At 25.4% G+C, this 18,328-nt stretch overlaps 2 protein-coding genes, 1 long non-coding RNA gene and 1 other non-coding gene across 7 annotated transcripts; 2 read left to right on the top strand and 2 right to left on the bottom strand.

Moving 5' to 3' along the window:
- Window positions 1-83: 83 nt before the first annotated feature.
- Window positions 84-4,702, bottom strand: LOC132923463 (porphobilinogen deaminase). 2 transcript variants are annotated; one of them, XM_060987462.1, is made up of 4 exons: window positions 4,555-4,702; window positions 3,987-4,489; window positions 2,019-2,350; window positions 84-798 (listed from the first exon to the last, which is right to left on the bottom strand). In XM_060987462.1, the coding sequence occupies exons 2-4, from the start codon at window positions 4,378-4,380 to the stop codon at window positions 391-393; spliced, it is 1,134 nt and encodes a 377-aa protein (XP_060843445.1). In that variant the 5' UTR covers window positions 4,381-4,489; window positions 4,555-4,702; the 3' UTR covers window positions 84-390. The 2 variants fall into 2 exon arrangements, with proteins under 2 accessions (XP_060843445.1, XP_060843447.1); XM_060987464.1 differs by having other exon boundaries at window positions 3,987-4,511; window positions 4,555-4,672.
- A 118-nt stretch (window positions 4,703-4,820) lies between these two features.
- LOC132923462 (RING finger protein unkempt) lies at window positions 4,821-12,344 on the top strand. Of its 3 annotated transcripts, none has more exons than XM_060987460.1 (14): window positions 4,821-5,082; window positions 5,207-5,416; window positions 7,118-7,304; window positions 7,364-7,460; window positions 7,532-7,661; window positions 7,731-7,933; window positions 8,007-8,155; window positions 8,216-8,347; window positions 8,403-8,556; window positions 8,644-8,751; window positions 8,827-9,083; window positions 9,616-9,774; window positions 9,834-9,995; window positions 10,207-12,344. In XM_060987460.1, exons 1-14 carry the CDS (start codon window positions 5,030-5,032, stop codon window positions 10,384-10,386), a joined length of 2,181 nt encoding a protein of 726 aa, XP_060843443.1. In that variant the 5' UTR covers window positions 4,821-5,029; the 3' UTR covers window positions 10,387-12,344. The 3 variants fall into 3 exon arrangements, with proteins under 3 accessions (XP_060843443.1, XP_060843442.1, XP_060843444.1); XM_060987459.1 differs by having other exon boundaries at window positions 4,822-5,082; window positions 7,532-7,667; XM_060987461.1 differs by having other exon boundaries at window positions 4,823-5,082; window positions 7,532-7,667; window positions 8,007-8,119.
- Window positions 12,345-14,428: 2,084 nt separating this feature from the next.
- On the bottom strand, window positions 14,429-14,500 carry Trnam-cau (transfer RNA methionine (anticodon CAU)). The gene has a single exon. It is a non-coding gene; the product is annotated as a tRNA-Met (tRNA).
- Window positions 14,501-15,048: 548 nt separating this feature from the next.
- Window positions 15,049-16,411, top strand: LOC132921519 (uncharacterized). The gene is made up of 3 exons (XR_009660899.1): window positions 15,049-15,322; window positions 15,423-15,702; window positions 15,959-16,411. It is a non-coding gene; the product is annotated as an uncharacterized LOC132921519 (long non-coding RNA).
- The last annotated feature ends 1,917 nt before the right edge of the window (window positions 16,412-18,328 follow it).

The raw sequence follows: 18,328 nt of genomic DNA, 5'->3' as shown, positions 1-18,328 counted from the left end.
TTAGAGAGGACTTGGTTTTAATACTTAAAAAAATATATATATGTATCTTTTTTAATTATATCCTAATCAATAAGACATTTAAATATTCAGAAATGCATATTTTATATTTTTATTACACATTTCCCTTCCAATTTTTCCTGATTAAACTATTCTAGCACTTATAGAAATTAAAGAATAAGAATATATATTTGATGGGTAACTAATTGTAAATAATTATATTTTACTAACAATAATAAGAGTAGCATAATTCAACAAGGGGTAGTCATTCAAATAAAAATAAAAGGACAATACAATAAATAACAAGGGTTAACATAAATCACCAAAACCAAACATAACAGCCCCAAGAGAATAATGAAAAAGTAAATTTTAATAACACAAGGTTATGTACAATTATTTAATGGTCGAGTGAATTATATCTTTTGCTGTATTCATTATATCTAGAGCACCTTTACTTATTAAATTCTCTGCTAACTCTGTACCCAATTTTAATGCTGCATCCAAATCTAAATAACTAATTTTCCCTGGTGTAACTCCTACAAATTGTCTTGGTTGTTTGTATGGACATTTCTTTGGTGGTTCTCCATCTTCACCTCTGTACTGATCAATATGGCTCTGTATGACTTTTTTATCTGCCAACTCTGCAGAAGATGAAGATTGTAATTGTTCTGAGCCATCAAGGCTCCAAACGGCACCATCCAAAGACATAGCATTTTTTGTTAAACAAACATTAGACCTTATGCCAACAGGTGCACTGCATCCTCCTCCCAATCGTGTAAGGAAACCTCTTTCAGCAACAACCTAATGACAAATGGAATAATGTAATAGAGACACAAAAACTTTTATTTTATAATTAAGAATTATTATACATGCAATTAAATAATTTATATAGTTATAATTATTATATTATAATATTGTTAAAATTAGTAATTTTTGATTCAAAATAGTTTTTCACTTTTCATCAAAATTTTAAGATGTATTCTTTTTATTTATTAGATACATTTTTAATTTTAATGTAATTAGTAAATCTCTAGATTTTAAACTTATTTTATATCTAAAAACATATATAAATATTTCAGATATTCGTGATGATTATAATCAAGGCTCGGATTTTATAGTATTTGCTAATTATTATAGGATACAGATTAAACTAGCAGAGTGAGCTATAAATTGGTTTTATGCACCAGGGACTCCAAATATGAAATTTTTGCATATTTGAAGTATTTTAGGTTTTTAGTGCTATTTTTCAAGTTTTGGTATTATTTTTTGCTAATTTGCATAATATAACGTTTTATTTTGTATTTTCATAAACCTAGTTTATATTATATGGTATAAAAATTATAAAAATGTCATTTATTTTTATTATTTTTTTTTTCGAATACATATAAAAAATACCCACATTTTAGTTCATATTAAAGTCTTTTTTTAAATAGTCCGACATATTGGCCTATCGAACAGTTAATATAACAATATAAGTGTTTCTTAAATATGAACAGAATACATTTTTATTTTTGCTATTTTTCATGTAGGGCATATTATAGCGCATATTTAATTTATTTTTAGTACTATAAATTCCGAGCCCTGATTATAATATATACCAGTGGTTTTCAACCATCTTGAAGTGTGCCGCGAAAATCTTGTAGGAGATGAAGTGTGCTGCATGGTTAAAAAAGTTGAAAACTACTGATATATATTAAGATCAAAATATAAGTTATCATGATGAATTAAGTATTTAAGAAAAATATTTAATGAAAACTGGTGTTTAGAAATTATGATAAGTAGGTACTTATATCACAGAATAATTTCTGTGCTTTATGTTAGGGTAGTTGTTTCTAACATGGCTAAATTACTATTTACTGATAAAATATTTCTAATAACATAGAATATACTAATTCTAATACTAGTATACTCATCTAATAATTAATATTTATAAAAAAAACTAGTTACTGTGTAAAATGGACTAATATTATATATAAATATTAAGTAATGATAGCTTTCAACTTTTAATTTTAGTCAATTACTTGTAAAACTGTTTTATAATGATGCAATGGTTCAAGTAATTCTAAAATATAATCATCTCCCAAACGACATTCAACTGCCAAAGCGCCTTGACCAACAGCATAAAGCATAACATCTGAATCAATTATTTGAGATACACGTTTTTCCCATCCCATTCTTTGAATTCCAGCCAATGCTAAAATTATGCCACTATAATTTGTATTTGTGTTGTCACCAGTAGAATTACTACTGTCCAATTTCTTTAATCTAGTGTTTAAATTTCCACGGACATCAGACACTTGAAGATTAGGAAATTTTCTTTTCAACTGAGCTGTGCGTCTTAAGGAACTAGTTCCTGAAAAAATAATAAAAGAAAATTAATAACAGTGTTAAATCTGGCATTATATCGCATACCAAAAAATGAGCATGCAAGTAAATTGATTTATTTTAACTACTTTTCTAAAAATCCCAAAGTTCCTGCTTATTAAGAATATATAGTTCCTACTTTTTCAAAAGATTATGGTTTAAATGAACCACTATGCTATAGTATGTCTATAGCAAATTCTAACCCATTTATCTTTATAATAAATATATTTATAAGTACTTTTAAAATGTTATTGGATATTTGTTATTGTTATTCATTTTTAATTTACATACTAGTATACTACATACCATAGGTTTTAAATGCACTAACTGTAAATTAAACAAAGCTCATGTTACTTACACCATTAAAATTAAATAATAACTTGGTTTTTTATAGAATGCCAAATTTTCATGTAAAAAGAGTAAACATGCACAGTTTAAATTAGGGCTAAATTCCCCAGCACCACCCAATTCTTTGAGAATAATGAATATAATATTATATATTATGAATTTTAAATAATGGAATATAGATAATACATACAAGTGTTTGCAAATTTTAGTATTTTAATTTTATACAATTCAAATTTGGAATTACAAATTATTACTGTGATAATAATAGTCAATATTTAAACACCTTTATGATTGTATGTTTTATACGTAAATAAAAATGAGTTATCTTTATAAGAGAATTATACCTTTATTACAATCTAAACTATGTTTGACTAGTTTTGATTATGATAAAAATGATTTGTTGGCCTATGATCCACAAATTGAATACTTTATGACTATGATTAGTTAACAAGACATAATTAAAAATATTAAAACCAATAATATATATTTAAATCAAATGCAGGTTGAGTTTATATATATTATAAATGCACATTAAAAGGCAATTACAAATACATATAATAAAGTTAATTTTTAAATTAAATATCTAGTATATACATTAAATGGTAATAAAATGTATGCTGCTTTTAAAAGTTAAATTATTGAGCATGATATTTCAATTACTGAATTTATATTTTTATACTTTATAAATAATACAATTACTAAACAAATTATACTGTCAAGATAATCATGTTTTAGTGTAGTAAAAATGATAACTGTAGTGAATTATAGAATTGTATATTCATTAAGTAGAAACTATAAAAAATACTTACGTATCTACATAATTAATATTTAAATTAGTATTGATAAAACAAATGTATTAACTCATGGACTATTATAAATGTATATATGTATAAATAAACAATTTAATTAATTAATTTATTTTTACATACATTTAAGAGAAACATATGGAAACTAATTTTTAGAAAAAATGATAAATATTCTATGCATATTCATTAAGCATCAGAAATATTATGTATTATAAGTTCTGTATATTTTTCAATCAATTTAGTACCATAGTATGTGGTGCAGTAATAAAAACTCAATAAATGTTTGTAAAAATAAAATTTATCAAGATAAATCTATTATAGCTTTCAAGCATACATGTATAAAATATATTATTTTTTAAAATATTAAGTTATTATAAATCTTAAATTTATTATATTAACTATTAGGTGTATCAGCATTGTAACATATTGTATCTATTTCATACAATATAAATTTATTATTTGATTACTTACCAATGAAACTTTTTGAAGGTAGTGAGTCCAATTGATATTCTTTACAATCTTCTCGAAGTACTAGAGCGTCTCTTGGATCATCTCGTTCTAATACAGCGCCAATTGTTGTTCCAATTTCCATTACAGTTGGTAAATCTTTCAATGAATGTACAATGAAATCAACAGTACCACTAAGTAAAGCAACTTCAAGATCCTTGGTGAACAAACTTTTCTCTCCAATTTTTGGTAAAGGTTTATCCAGAACTCTATCACCCATTGTGGTCATAGAGACTATTTCAAATTCTATTTCGGGATGTAATTCTTTTAACTGGCTAATAACAAACTTGGTTTGGATTAATGCTAATTCACTTTTACGTGAACCAACACGAATTGTCTTACGATTGCTTCTGTCCATGATCAAATAGTTAGATGAAAATTAAATAGATAAATTATTGTCACTGCAATAGATTTATCACAACTGAATGTATGAGTACCAAATGGCTTAAACTAAACCATTATGATGCCTGAAACATGAATTATACGATTCTTTAAAAACAAATTTACATACAATTATATCTATTGTACTCACCATTAGTCTACTTTAATGACATTCGCTAGTGAATGGCATTAGTAAAGTAAGGCCAGCTTAGTGCTTACGTAATGGCATAGTAATTTAAGTGTTTTATTTTTTAGAAAGGAAAAGCGAAAGGGGGAATTTTTGAAAGGTGATTACTTTATCAATGCCATCGTTATCAGTGGTTAAACAGCAATACAAGATATTACCGTTTTGTTGGCTTCACTGTGTACACATATGCTACCATGGTTTAGTCATGTGATCAATATTTTGGAAAGTGTAAAACAATAACACAAGTCGTCAAAAAAAAAAAAAACATTTTGCTTTAGCTTTTTAGGTACTATATATTTTTTAATTTTTTGCATTATGAATAAAACAAAAACTACTTCAAATTTGCCGAAATTCTATTACTGAACCGCTGTCGATGCGGTCAAACAAGTAAAATTAACATTTAAAAAAATATCTAAGGTTGTAAACAAAGTGCAACAAAATGCCGTCAGAATCTAAGATTCCTGCCCAAATGGAGAAACCAAATCATTATTCGTAAGACGTGATTTTGTGCATGATTTTCTGTTATTTTTTTATCCGTTCATTAATGGTTGACACATTATGATACAGATTTAGTAAATAGTATTGCCTGATATCAGTCGAACTTGTATTATTGCAGATATTTAAAAGAGTTTCGTGTTGAGCAGTGTCCTTTGTTTTTACAACATAAATGCACACAACATAGACCCTATACTTGTTTTAATTGGCATTTTATGAATCAGCGGCGTCGTAGACCAGTAAGAAAAAGAGATGGCACGTTTAACTATAGTGCAGATGATTATTGTACACAATATGATGAGACCACTGGAGTTTGCACTAAAGGAGACGAGTAAGCAATGACAATTGCATGTAACTATGTATTTGTCCTTTTTAATGAAATATTGATATTGAATCTGAATTTTTGTAGGTTTAAAATAAGTGGTGTGTTATGAAAACTTTTTTCATGTAAAAACTTACTCCTGATTGATAAAATTTTCTGATTCTGTTGTTTATTTTTGTTTTTAATAATTCATTTATTGACAAACTTAAATGATGTGTTTAAAACAAAATTAGGTGGATGTTTTGAAAACTTTTAGTATTTACTTATTTAGTACAGACTATTTAATAAATTGGAATTTACTTCATAGGTATATCTTTCAGATTACTACAGAGAATGTATGTGACATGTATTCATAAATTGATTAAACTGTCCTTTCCTTAAATTATTTTAAGAATATTTCCGTTACCATTTTAAACTTATAAATTTATTCATTCATTTTTCATATTACCTATAAAAAATTATAGGTATTTAGTGTAAACACTATACATCTATAAATATTACTAGTTCTTTTTGTTTTATATGATATATTTCAAATGCTAATTGCTCATAAAAGTAGAAGTTTTATATTTTTAGTTTAAAATGTGATAACGAATGTATTTAATAGCCTAATTAATATTTTAATACTTGATTAATTAATTTTTCAAAAGTTTGATTTAGTTAAATAAATATTGATTATTTCTTTTTTTATCTATTAAGATTTTAAATTTAATACATTGTGCTTAGGGCCCTCAGTGTTTAATTATAGTAACAATTTTAATTTTAATTTATTTGCTGTTTATCATGTTTGTGTATAATGCTGAAAAATTGGGATTAAAAAAAAATAAAATGAAAATAATTAATAGACATGGAATAAAAATGAACAATTTAATTATATCGTTGACCAAGTTGTAGTAGATTTAATAATAAGGTACATAACACCAAATTGTTATAATTAGTGTTGTGCTGTGTAATCATGTTAAAAATATTAATATATATATTATTTTTAAGATACATTTTTAATGTATTGTCATTTTGATAAAAATAGTAAAAATAACTACCTAATTATCTTTTACTAAATTATAATACCTTTTGGATTAAACTCTATTCGTTAATTTATTTAATAATATTAATAACTTTTATTAAATAAGATATTCTTTCTTTTTTTGTATAAAAATTATTCATTTAATTTCCATTATAAATTGTTATTTATTTTATTTTGTAGTTAGTTCTTTTTTGTGACATTAACCATTAAAAAGTTAGTTCATTATAGTCTTGCTATTAATTTGAAAGTCACAGAAGAGACTATACAAATCATTTTATATATTACTAGTATGGTTAGAAAACATGGATAGTTCTTTAATTTATTTTATATGGATTCTTTCTGTTAATGTATGTTGAATTATTTATGCCTATTTTGTTAAAAGGTTAAAATATTTTATCTTTAAATTGAGTGCAAGTTTAATGTATTACTTTTAATCAATTTAAAACTTAATTAACTTAACTAGAACATTCATTAATCTATATATACAGATAAATATAGAAGATTTTCTTCCTCTTATAATCATTGAACTGTGCTTGAATGAACAAAGGAAGAAAAATTACTAAACTGAATACCCTGGCTGTGTATTCTGCCTATATTTAACACACATGGACATGATCTATATAGCACGTACAAAATAATATCACCCTATTATTAGATTTTTATATTTTTACATTTTTAATTTAAAAAAGGTGCCAATATTTACACCGAACGGCTGGTGATACAGAAAGACGTTACCATTTGAGATATTATAAGACATGCATGTGTGTTCATGATACTGACAGTAGGGGATTTTGCACAAAAAATGGGCCGCATTGTGCTTTTGCACATGGGAATCATGATTTAAGACCACCTGTATATGATATTAATGAGCAAAAGGTATTTAATTCATTTGAGTGTTTAGTATATTTAATAATGAATTCTATAACTTTTATTAGGTAACTGAAAATGATGATGATAATAATATAGATTTAGATGGACCAAATGTATTAGATAAAGAAAAAAATTTAATGAATGAAGATCCTAAATGGCAGGGTAGGATTTGTATATAATTTAATCTTAATTATTTATATACAATTTTAATAAAATATATTTTTAATTCATAGATACTAATTTTGTTCTTTCAAATTATAAAACTGATCAATGTCAACGTCCTCCTCGACTTTGTCGACAGGGATATGCATGTCCTCAATATCACAATAGTAGAGATAAAAGAAGAAATCCAAGAAAATACAAGTACAGGCATGTTTTTATTATTGTAATAAATATTTCATTGTTTTAAACTGAAAATAATAAATGTTTTAGATCTACTCCATGTCCTAGCGTAAAACACGGAGATGAATGGGGCGAACCAAGTAATTGTGAAAGTGGTGACTCATGTGCGTATTGCCATACTAGAACTGAACAACAATTTCATCCAGAAATATATAAGTCTACAAAATGTAATGATGTACAACAAGCTGGTTATTGTCCTCGTGGAGTATTTTGTGCTTTTGCACATGTAGATCGTATGTTTTTACATTACAGTATTACAATCATTATGATAAATTCATTAATGTAATAATCAACTTAATTATATAGAGGAAATGATTATTGCTCGTGAATCAGCTGCTGGATTAGATTCTTCAACAGATTTAGCTGATATACTATCTAATGCTGTGCCTTCAATAGGAACTGAATGTTTAAGATCTCCGGTAAAAAAAATAGATAATAACAATAATAGTTCATCGGTTAGTAATTTTTGAATTTTTAAACACTCGCTCATATTGAACGATGTGTTATGTTTATAGAATGGAAGTGGGGATCTCTCAGAATGCACTTCAAGTATTGGCTCTCCTAATAAAGCTCCTGGTGCCCATTTGTCTAGATCTGAATTTAATGTTCAACAATTTCAAATAGCTCATGAAGATACCATACAAGCTGTAATTATTATTATTTTTATTTAATGTCGTTTGCTATATATTTATTACTTTTTAGCTTTTAAATTCATTTGATTCTCAATCATTGTTACCTAATGTTGAACCACAAAGAAGACATAGTTCTATATTTGGACCTGTTGTATCTAATGGTAATAGTAATTCATCTTATATGAATCATTTTTCTTCTTATCAGCCAACAACTACTATGAATGGTATGTTTATAATTGTTATTTGGTTGTGATGTTTTTAAATAATCAAACGTTTACATATATAATTGTATTATTATTTTATTATTTTAGGTAATTTAGATGATTTAGTTATGGAAGACAATTTAAATTTTTCCGTTGATCGAGAAAATGAATCTCCTATATTAAATAATCCTCTATCATCAAGTTTACAAGCCTCTGGTAAATTTATTGTATTCTTTATAAACTTTATAAATTTAATTAATTTGTATTTGTATTTTTTATTAATATTTTTAGATATTTTAGGAAGTTCAGCTCCAGTTAATATTCCTCTTACACGTCATAATAGTATTGGTCATTTTTCTCCAACAATAGCTTCTCCATTAAAACATATGCAAAATAATATTATACAAAAATCTAGGTATAACCAACAAGATGGTCTAGGTCATTTAAATATTGTTACTGGCAACAATTATGGCTCAACTGGTTTGTTTGGTATTGGCTCTCCAGGAGCTGCAAACACATTTCCAATTAGTCCTTCAAATTCAAATGAAGTAATGATACTTTTTGTTGTATAACCTTTTGTCTTGAGTCTTTTTGTCTGTTGAATGTCCCATAACATTCTATATTATTATATTTTATATAAATATTTTATTATTTATACTATTGATAACTATCAGACTTTTCTAGGATATAATGTATTGCTTTTTAAGAAGTAATTAATTAAATTAATAAACACATTTTATGAAAGATATATCGGAGTTATAATATCATATTCCAATAATAACACTTTTGTATAAAAAATTATTTATTATTCAGTTGCTTTAAAATAAATTACTTCACTTCATTGAAAAAGTTCCATGTTAACTTTTGATAATATAGTTTTTTTTTCAGTTTTCTTATAATTTAAAAAGGTAAATCAACATTAAACCACAATCTTATATCAATACATCTAAAAAATTATTTCTATAATTTTTAATAATATAAATTATATTTCTAAAATGCAGTCAAAAAGACAAATGTTAACTTTTTATAATGACACAATAAGTTTAAAAAGTATATTTATTAACATTTTATTATTTTTAGGTTCAAAGATTACAAGAAGAATTATTAAACTGTAGATCAAAATTAGTGTCTTGGGAATCTGAACGAATGTCACAAGTTAGATGCACTTATGAAGCATGGCAAAGAGAGACTGAAGATTCAAATAATAAATTAAAAATTGCAGAACAACAAAGAGATGAAGTGAATATTATTAAGTAGTATATAATTAATTTTTGGATATTAACTATAATTTTTATAAGGCTATCAATCAAGCAAAATCATTACAACAAGAAGTAGATTTATTACAAGGTTCACCGTATCTGCATGGACTACGTAGGGTCTCAGAAATTAGAAATTTATCATTATCTGTATTAAAGTCATTACAGAGTCAAATGAGAAATGATTTAGAAGAAATTGAAAAGGTAAATATTAAATGTTTAAGATTCTATGAACATAATATCAAATATTTGAGTTAAAAAATTTTACAATTTTAAATTAATATTAATACAAATGAAATCATTTACGAATATTAACTGACTATGATATGTTTATTCTTTATATTTACATATATATATATATATTCATAACATTATGTTATTTTATTTAATAAATAATAACTTTTGTTTGGTTTAGGTTTTATACTTACAAACTGCTACCAAATGCATGTTATGCGAAGAGCGTAATAGAAGTGTCACATTGGGACCTTGTAATCATTTTGTGTTGTGTAATCAGTGTGTTGATACGATAAAAGATTGTCCGTATTGCTCGACCCCTATCTTATCTCATACTAATACATCAACAACACAGGCATAGATTAAAAATTATCTATTTTAAGCAATCAAAAACTTAATATTATGATAATACTAATAATAATTGATTAAAATAACATAAACTTTAGAAAGAAAAAAATTACAAAAACTAATCGGTACTAGATGCATCAAGTATTATAATTTTAATACTTTATTAAATTATATATTAGCATTTTACAACATTAGTATGAGCCTTTTATATAGAATTTATTTTTGATTATTTTTTTAAAAAAAATCATTTTTATAACCATTTCTTTTTATACTACAGTATTTTACAGTTAATATGTATTTATTAAATTTCTAGTTTCAAGATTATATTTTAATTTAAATATTAATACTAATATAATAATACATTTTTGTTTTAATACTTAAAACAAAAATTCATTAAAAATATGAAATAAGTTTGTATTGCGTGACAAATATATGAAAGTTCCATTAAAAATAATGTATATATAGATTTGAACTAATAACATATAATTACTTTTTCTGGGTGAAAAAAATTTATTAAAGTTATATCTATATTCTTAGGTAAATGCTAACTTTGTAATTGCTAACATATAATTAAATTGTTTATAATATCTTTTGAGTCAAATATTTTGCTTATATTCTTGATCATTGACATTAAAATTAGTTTACAGTATTAACTTTCATTGAAACCAGATTTAATATTCTAGCAAAATTAGTTTTTCTAACTTATTTTACATTAAATTAAATTTCATAATTCGTATAATAAAATTAATAAAACAACTTTTTTTCATATTGAGTAAATCGTCTCCATTTTGCTTAGACTTACAATAAAAATCTAATGAGAACAATAATTTTACAATATTTGGAAGTTTGATAGAAAAATGATATATTTTTTAATTAGTTAAAATATATTTTCTAAACAACAAATATTATATAATAAAGTTTTATGTTAACCGATACAAAAATTTTCCCATTATATTATGAACAATTATCATTCAGATTCGTTGCTTAAAATAATTTTTCAAATCTATAATTAATGATGTAAACCCAATAAATTTCTATTTAGAACTAGTAAAGAATCATTTCTATTAACATTAGAAATTATTGTATTACCCATTTATTAAATATGAGTGAATTTGAACAATCATATATTATATATTTTTATTTTGACATTCAAAACAAAACATAATTTTAAAAAGTATTCAAAAAGAAAATTTATATAAAGATCGTTTTGACAAATTTTATTTATTTTACTAGATCTTTATAGTTGAAAAAAAAATTGCATATGATATATTGATGAGCATTGGTTTTATTTTAAATTATTTTATTGTTTTATATATTTTTGAATGTGATAGTTATTTATCAAACTTTGAAAATAATTTATATTCTCATAAAAAAAACTATTAAGTGAAATTGAGAGATTTTAGGCCCTTTTGATTTTACCAAATCTTATTGATTATACTCTTTTATTATTATTTATTGCCTATATTTATTTAAATTATTTCTGTGGTAATTATATTTAATTCCTATTTATGTCATAATATATTATTTTTTTAACTTTAAGATTAAATATCATGGTTTTGTAGTGTTAAGCTGTAGTCTGATGTGTTTTACATTTTCATAAATTCTGTATTTTTTTTTTTTATTAGGCCTACCAAATAAAAATAATTGTGTGTTTTAGCGTGAATTTGTTGGTATAAAAGGCCAAACTAAAAATCAATAAATCGCATTTTTTTCACAATTGTCTAAATTGTATTGATTGATGAATTATTTATATTCAAACATTCTTAAATATTTTTTGAAATTATAATGAATTATAACATATAATTAAAAAATAATTATTGGCTTACAAATTAATATCCTCTTGATTATAGTTTCTCACAGTATGTTAAATAACTAGATTATGAGAAGAACAATTCATAGTATTAATTTTATTGTGAACCACCATTTTATTATTACATGGTTATTTTGTTGTAATAAAATATCAGTATTATATTTTAAATTTAATTATGTCACGTGTATACATTCAATTAGACTCGATAACTGTGAACGTATTAATATTTTGTATAATTTAAAGTTATTTTTGTGAGAGTTTTGAGTGTTTATTTAATTTGTACCTGAATGTTTATAAGTCAGTTTAATTTAAGATCTAATGAGTTTTACACAAGTAGTTGTGACTATACAAAATAATCAGAAATTCTGTTGCTGGCTTTTGTATGTTATGTTTGTCATACAAAATCCTAGAATGAAAACATAATAAATGTACTGCAGTCTGCAGACTTATAAAAATATAAATGTCTTATAAACTTTATTATTCATGTAAATTGTCACATTGATAGCAGTTGTAAATTATTTGGACGCCATTCTCATTAGTCATTACTCATTATGTTTTAAATTGTAAATCTATAAGTATTGTTTAAGAATGTTTTGAACAAATATTTTAATTATAAATTATAATTATTCCATATCTACCATAATAAATTTATGACATAAGTATTATAACCTAAATACTTATATTTTTCTCTATTTCTGTTCAAAATTATTTTTTTTGTATGTATCCATGTCATGTTTTTACAAAATATAGTACTTTACTATCATACAAACATTGTTTTCAAAAACAAACTTTTTATTTTTCTTAAAAATATCCATGCTATTGTTTAAAGTTCTTAAATTATAAATGACAAGGATCTAACCATCAAGAAACAAATTCAGTCAGTATATGACAATAGGAGAAGACACCTGCTTGAATAGTTTAAATTTGTCATAATTCAAAATACATTTTTATTCATTACCTTAGATTTATCTTATATTTTTTGCTAATATTGTATGCAGGTTATAACTTAATAAGTGTATATTAATATTATATTTAGTATTAGGTAGGTAGGTATTATAAGTTACAAGAAGTCTTATGTGACAATGTAGTACCTACTTATAAGGTAATATTGGGCTAAAAGTTGCAACAGTTTGATTGTAGTTAGGAGTTACTATTCATGCTTCATGCATATACACTTACAATACTTGGGGCATACTTGTCCTAGTTCTCTGCTGCCTAGAACTTGATATACACTCAATCTAATGATACAGTGTACTAGTATAGTCATAGCTTATTGGACTATTTGGACTTACTTTGGGACCAGAGTTAAAAACTCATCAATTCAACAAATGAGCCAATAATAAAAACATTCATTGTATAGATAAAACAAATTAAATTAAAATTAAAACAAACTATGAACAAATAAATAAACAAATATAATTATTCATTATGATGTATTTCATAATATTTATATAGGTATTAGAGGTCTGCATGGGCCGATAATTTTTACCCTGGCCCGGATAGATCAATTTTTTATGGTTTTTAATATTGTATTCATAAACAATAACTATAATTTACTTTAACAACATATTTATGATAAAAACATTTAATATATTTGATATATAAATTCAATATCAAATATCACATTATTATTTAGGTATACGTCAGTTGAATAAAAATTAAATAATATATATCATAACTAAACTTGAAGAAGAATTCTCCATTATTCATAGAAGTCCGGTCCGGTCCGGCTTCAACTACATTTAAGTCCGGCTCGTTAATTTTTGTCCAAAAAAATGTCCAGCCCTAAAGCTACCCGGGCCGGTCGCCAGGCCAATTATAAAATTAAATTAAGCTTTCTGACTTTTTATTCTTATTTGCTAAATCGTCAGTTAATACGCCCCTAAATAAATTAATTTAAGTCTTAGCACTCTGGTCTCTGAGCCAACTTTTCAAAAAACAGATGGGTATAGTGTATGTCGACATTCAGCAATCTTAGTATTGTTGCGCGTCGGCAGGTTAAAACTGCCGTGGTCTTGGGCTATAATATTGAAAAAAAATCAAAATCCGTAGCACGTTGTATTCTACGAAAATTGAAAATATAAATTATTATTAAAGAAATTATTAATAATATTCTAATATCACTTAAACATATAAAATGTAATTAATAAAGTTAATATTATAATATATATTATAACAATAAAATATACTGTAGCCCCTAGGACCTTGAATAAATAAAATTGAAAAAATGAACAAAAAATTACTTTAGCAGAGCGTGGTTTCGATCCACGGACCTCTGGGTTATGGGCCCAGCACGCTTCCACTGCGCCACTCTGCTAGTTGTAGAAGGGGTAATAAATAATCATATTTAGGCCATTTTACCATGTTCATGACGTGTTAATAATCAAAGTTCGAACTTCAATCTTTACGTAGGCATATAATCGCAATTTGAGGGGGTCTAACTGTCTAAGCCTCCTCAAAATCAATCATAGCCCCCCAAATGGTTTATATATATCCCCTTCCACCTTTATATATCTCATGCAGGGAGCATACACACAGTACATACTCGTACGTGCAAATTATAATAGCCTCTCCTAATTTAAAACTCAAATTGCGCCTAGGCGTAGGCAGTCGCTGAGTCGCGTCATCGCTATAATACAATATGACTTAGGCTAAGTACACTACAGAATAAATTAATTTAATTAGTAAAGTAAATTTTATGATCACTGCGGCGCTAAGATTTGCGAGTCCCAAAACAATGATTTGTTATGGGTAATAACTAATAAGTATATCGGTATATCTTTTAAGTTATAACTTATAATAGATACCTAATTAATAATATTAATATTAAACTAATATAGTAATATAACTAATATATAATCATCAATAATATTTAAAACATAACAAAATTGTTTTTTTTTATTCAAACATTTAACAAAACATATTTTATTTTATTTTTAAATCAACAACAGATTAAACTTATATTATATCATAAATATTTTAGAAAATAATTTAACCATTGTCAGCCTTAAATTACACTAGTTTAACTAGGTAAAACATAATTTTCTTGTCGGTTTAATGTTCTTGCTGATTTTAAATCTTTCCAAAGTAACAACAAACCAGCTACGGAGACCAATCAACCATTAATAAATTTCATCCGGTTAGTAACATTAGTTTGTTCTTTTTTGGTAATTATAGTTAAATTTATAAAAAAATTATGCTTACATTTTAAATGATCTTGTTATTTTGTTTGTTTAAAGGGTTTATTGAAATTTTTTAAAGTTGGTCTTCTTGAATAATTGAAGATATCAAAGAGTTTGTCCATATTTTCAATAAAATCTATTGTTGTCTTTGAAGGAGGCTCCAATTCGTTATTAACAAGTATTCATATTTCATACCGGCTGCTACACTTAGACTGAATACTTGTGCAGTCAAAAAAACCTTCATTTTCTCAAATGGTCCTGGAAAAATGTGAGAATATGTTAATTTTGGGGCTGCTCTTAAATTGCATTTGCTGTCTTATTCAAAAAATGATATAAGGTAATAATTTAACATCTTCGTGACTCGTGCATATTATTTTGTACCAAACCACGATGTAGAGAAGATAAGGTAACTATATATATATATATTATAGGCAGGGGTGTTCCCATAGGGTATACTACATATACGCCGTATACTCTCAAGATTTTTTTTCAATATTATGGGTAACTGCGTATACCCATAAATCCATAATACATGCGTATTTGATGATATAGTATACTCTCAAAAAAATTCATGGGAACACCACTGATTATAGGTGACACACCAGTCACCACTTGTAAAATATTCCGGTCGCAAATTATCCCGGCAGTTTGGTAGTACAAATTTCTTATGCAGGTAGCGCCACCATTCGCCGGTTTTTATATTGTGAATACATTGTTTTTAATGTTAAATATCAAAAATTATATACGTTTTTGTCGTTTTTGATATTATTACTAATATTACTTCAAAATTTAAAATATTAACCACGTAAGAATTATTTTTAAGTGATTATTCTATTAAATTAGGTAACATTTAAAATAGTTTAAATTAAGGAAGTTTTATTAATTAGTTATATATTTTAACAATGATATGTACACAATTTTAAGAGTTTTGACTGCTTCGCTAAATTTTTTTGTTTTTATTTTTTTCTCGTTTTGGGTTTTCTGCATCACATACAAAAAACATTCTTGATTGTAAATAAAAAATAATAATATTTTTGTGTTCATCACATCCGATTAAGTTAATATTAAATTTGTCTGTCCTTAGCTCATCTAATATTAAAAATAATAAATTTTTTTGTATTTTAGTTTTTAGTTTTTTACCATTTTAACTATGGTGCATTGTAAATATTGTGTATAAAATCAACTTAGTTATTTTTATTTCATAGTGCACAGTGTACACTTTTTTTTTATATCAAAATTTATATATTTTAGAATATAGAAAATGCATGCTATTTATATTATATAGGTAATTATACAATTATATTTACTACATATTTTAATAGAACAAAATTAGGTTTGCAATTAAGTTATATTTTGATCTGAAATTATAATTAATTAAAATTTTATAAATAGTTTACTTTATTAAACACATACAAATATGTATCATTAATAATGCTCTTTTGAAGGTACTTAGGTGGTAAAGACAATTATACAAATGTTTCCCTCAAATAAATTTCTATAATAAGTACCTATTTTAAAATGATGACTCGCTTTTGGTGCACAAAATAAAATGAGTGGTTTTTTATTTTCTACTTTTAACTTTTTGTTATAACTGGCATCCTGGCACAAAACATTTCTTAGGCATTTTTTTAATAAATTAAGAAAGTACATATGAAATATTATTTAACAATCTACAAACCATTAAGTTTAAGTGAGTATTGACATGTGTGAATACAAACAATTAACAAATAGGAAAATTAAAAATATAATATTATCAATTTATAAGTATTATTATTAGGTTTACATTATTATTTTAACTGTTTATATATTCTATTCTCTATTGTAGATATTATATCTTCTCTACATCATGCTTAATATTTAATTTTTTTTTGTTATTATACATCAATACATCATGATCATAATATAGGTGTCAATGAATAAATAAACATATAAATATCATACAATAAATATACATTTTCTTTAAATTAATAAATTTGTACGATATGGCTACATAGTACATAACATAATATAATATTATTACAATTTTTACATAATAATTGGTACATGATTCCAAAACAGTTTATTTTAATAATCTATACAATATAACATAAAATATATTATGTTGACATGCGGATTATTGACATTTGAACAATAATTAATACATTTAAATAAAATTTAAATGTAAATCTCCATTACGACTCGTATAAAAGTCTGTCTTCGAGCGAAGGGTGGCATACTCTAGTGTTAAATTCTGAACTACCAAACTGCCGCGATTTTTTGCGTCAATATTGTACCATTGAAAGATACGGGAGTGGTGTCACCTTATCTTCTCTAGGTCGTGCCCATGAACATATATATTGTTATGGTCGTGCCGTTGGCCTAACTATCGACTTGGCACATCCGTTAGAATGCGCTCCTAATAATAATAGTAATAAATTAATAAAGGTTCGTTGTACATTTTTTTTTTGATATTATAATTTATATTTTATATGATATAATAATACAATATAATATTGTAAATTTATAACTTTTTACTTGAATTTATATTAACTACACGTCTCTATACTAACACCATTAAAATGTATAATTCAACCGGGTTTTATTAATGCGGACGGGCGGGATTTTATTTGAATTTAAAAACACATCGTTTTGGCGCCATAACGGTCGAGGTTGATGCTAGCGCGCGGCAGTCTAACAGTGTTGAATCGCGTTGGTGAACGCGGCGGGCGGTAAACCGGCAAAGGGACCGCGAAGTCAAGTGACCGCGGATCGACGTTTGACGGAGCGAAAACCGCGTTTGTGGTACCAGGGTCCCATGCGAGAAGGGATGTTCGCCGTACGTGGTCGTCACTGGTCATTCGTTAGTGTCTTGACTGGCTTGGTAGCGCGGCATACCACATAGCACATACGATCCTAGTATTAGTGGTCTGATAGTTTGCGTTGAATACTCGCACAATTTATTTATTATTTTTATTTATTTAGTT

This window comes from Rhopalosiphum padi, chromosome 2, assembly GCF_020882245.1.
Source record: "Rhopalosiphum padi isolate XX-2018 chromosome 2, ASM2088224v1, whole genome shotgun sequence".
Classification (NCBI taxonomy): domain Eukaryota; kingdom Metazoa; phylum Arthropoda; class Insecta; order Hemiptera; family Aphididae; genus Rhopalosiphum; species Rhopalosiphum padi.
This window is presented reverse-complemented; position numbering and strand designations above follow the sequence as displayed.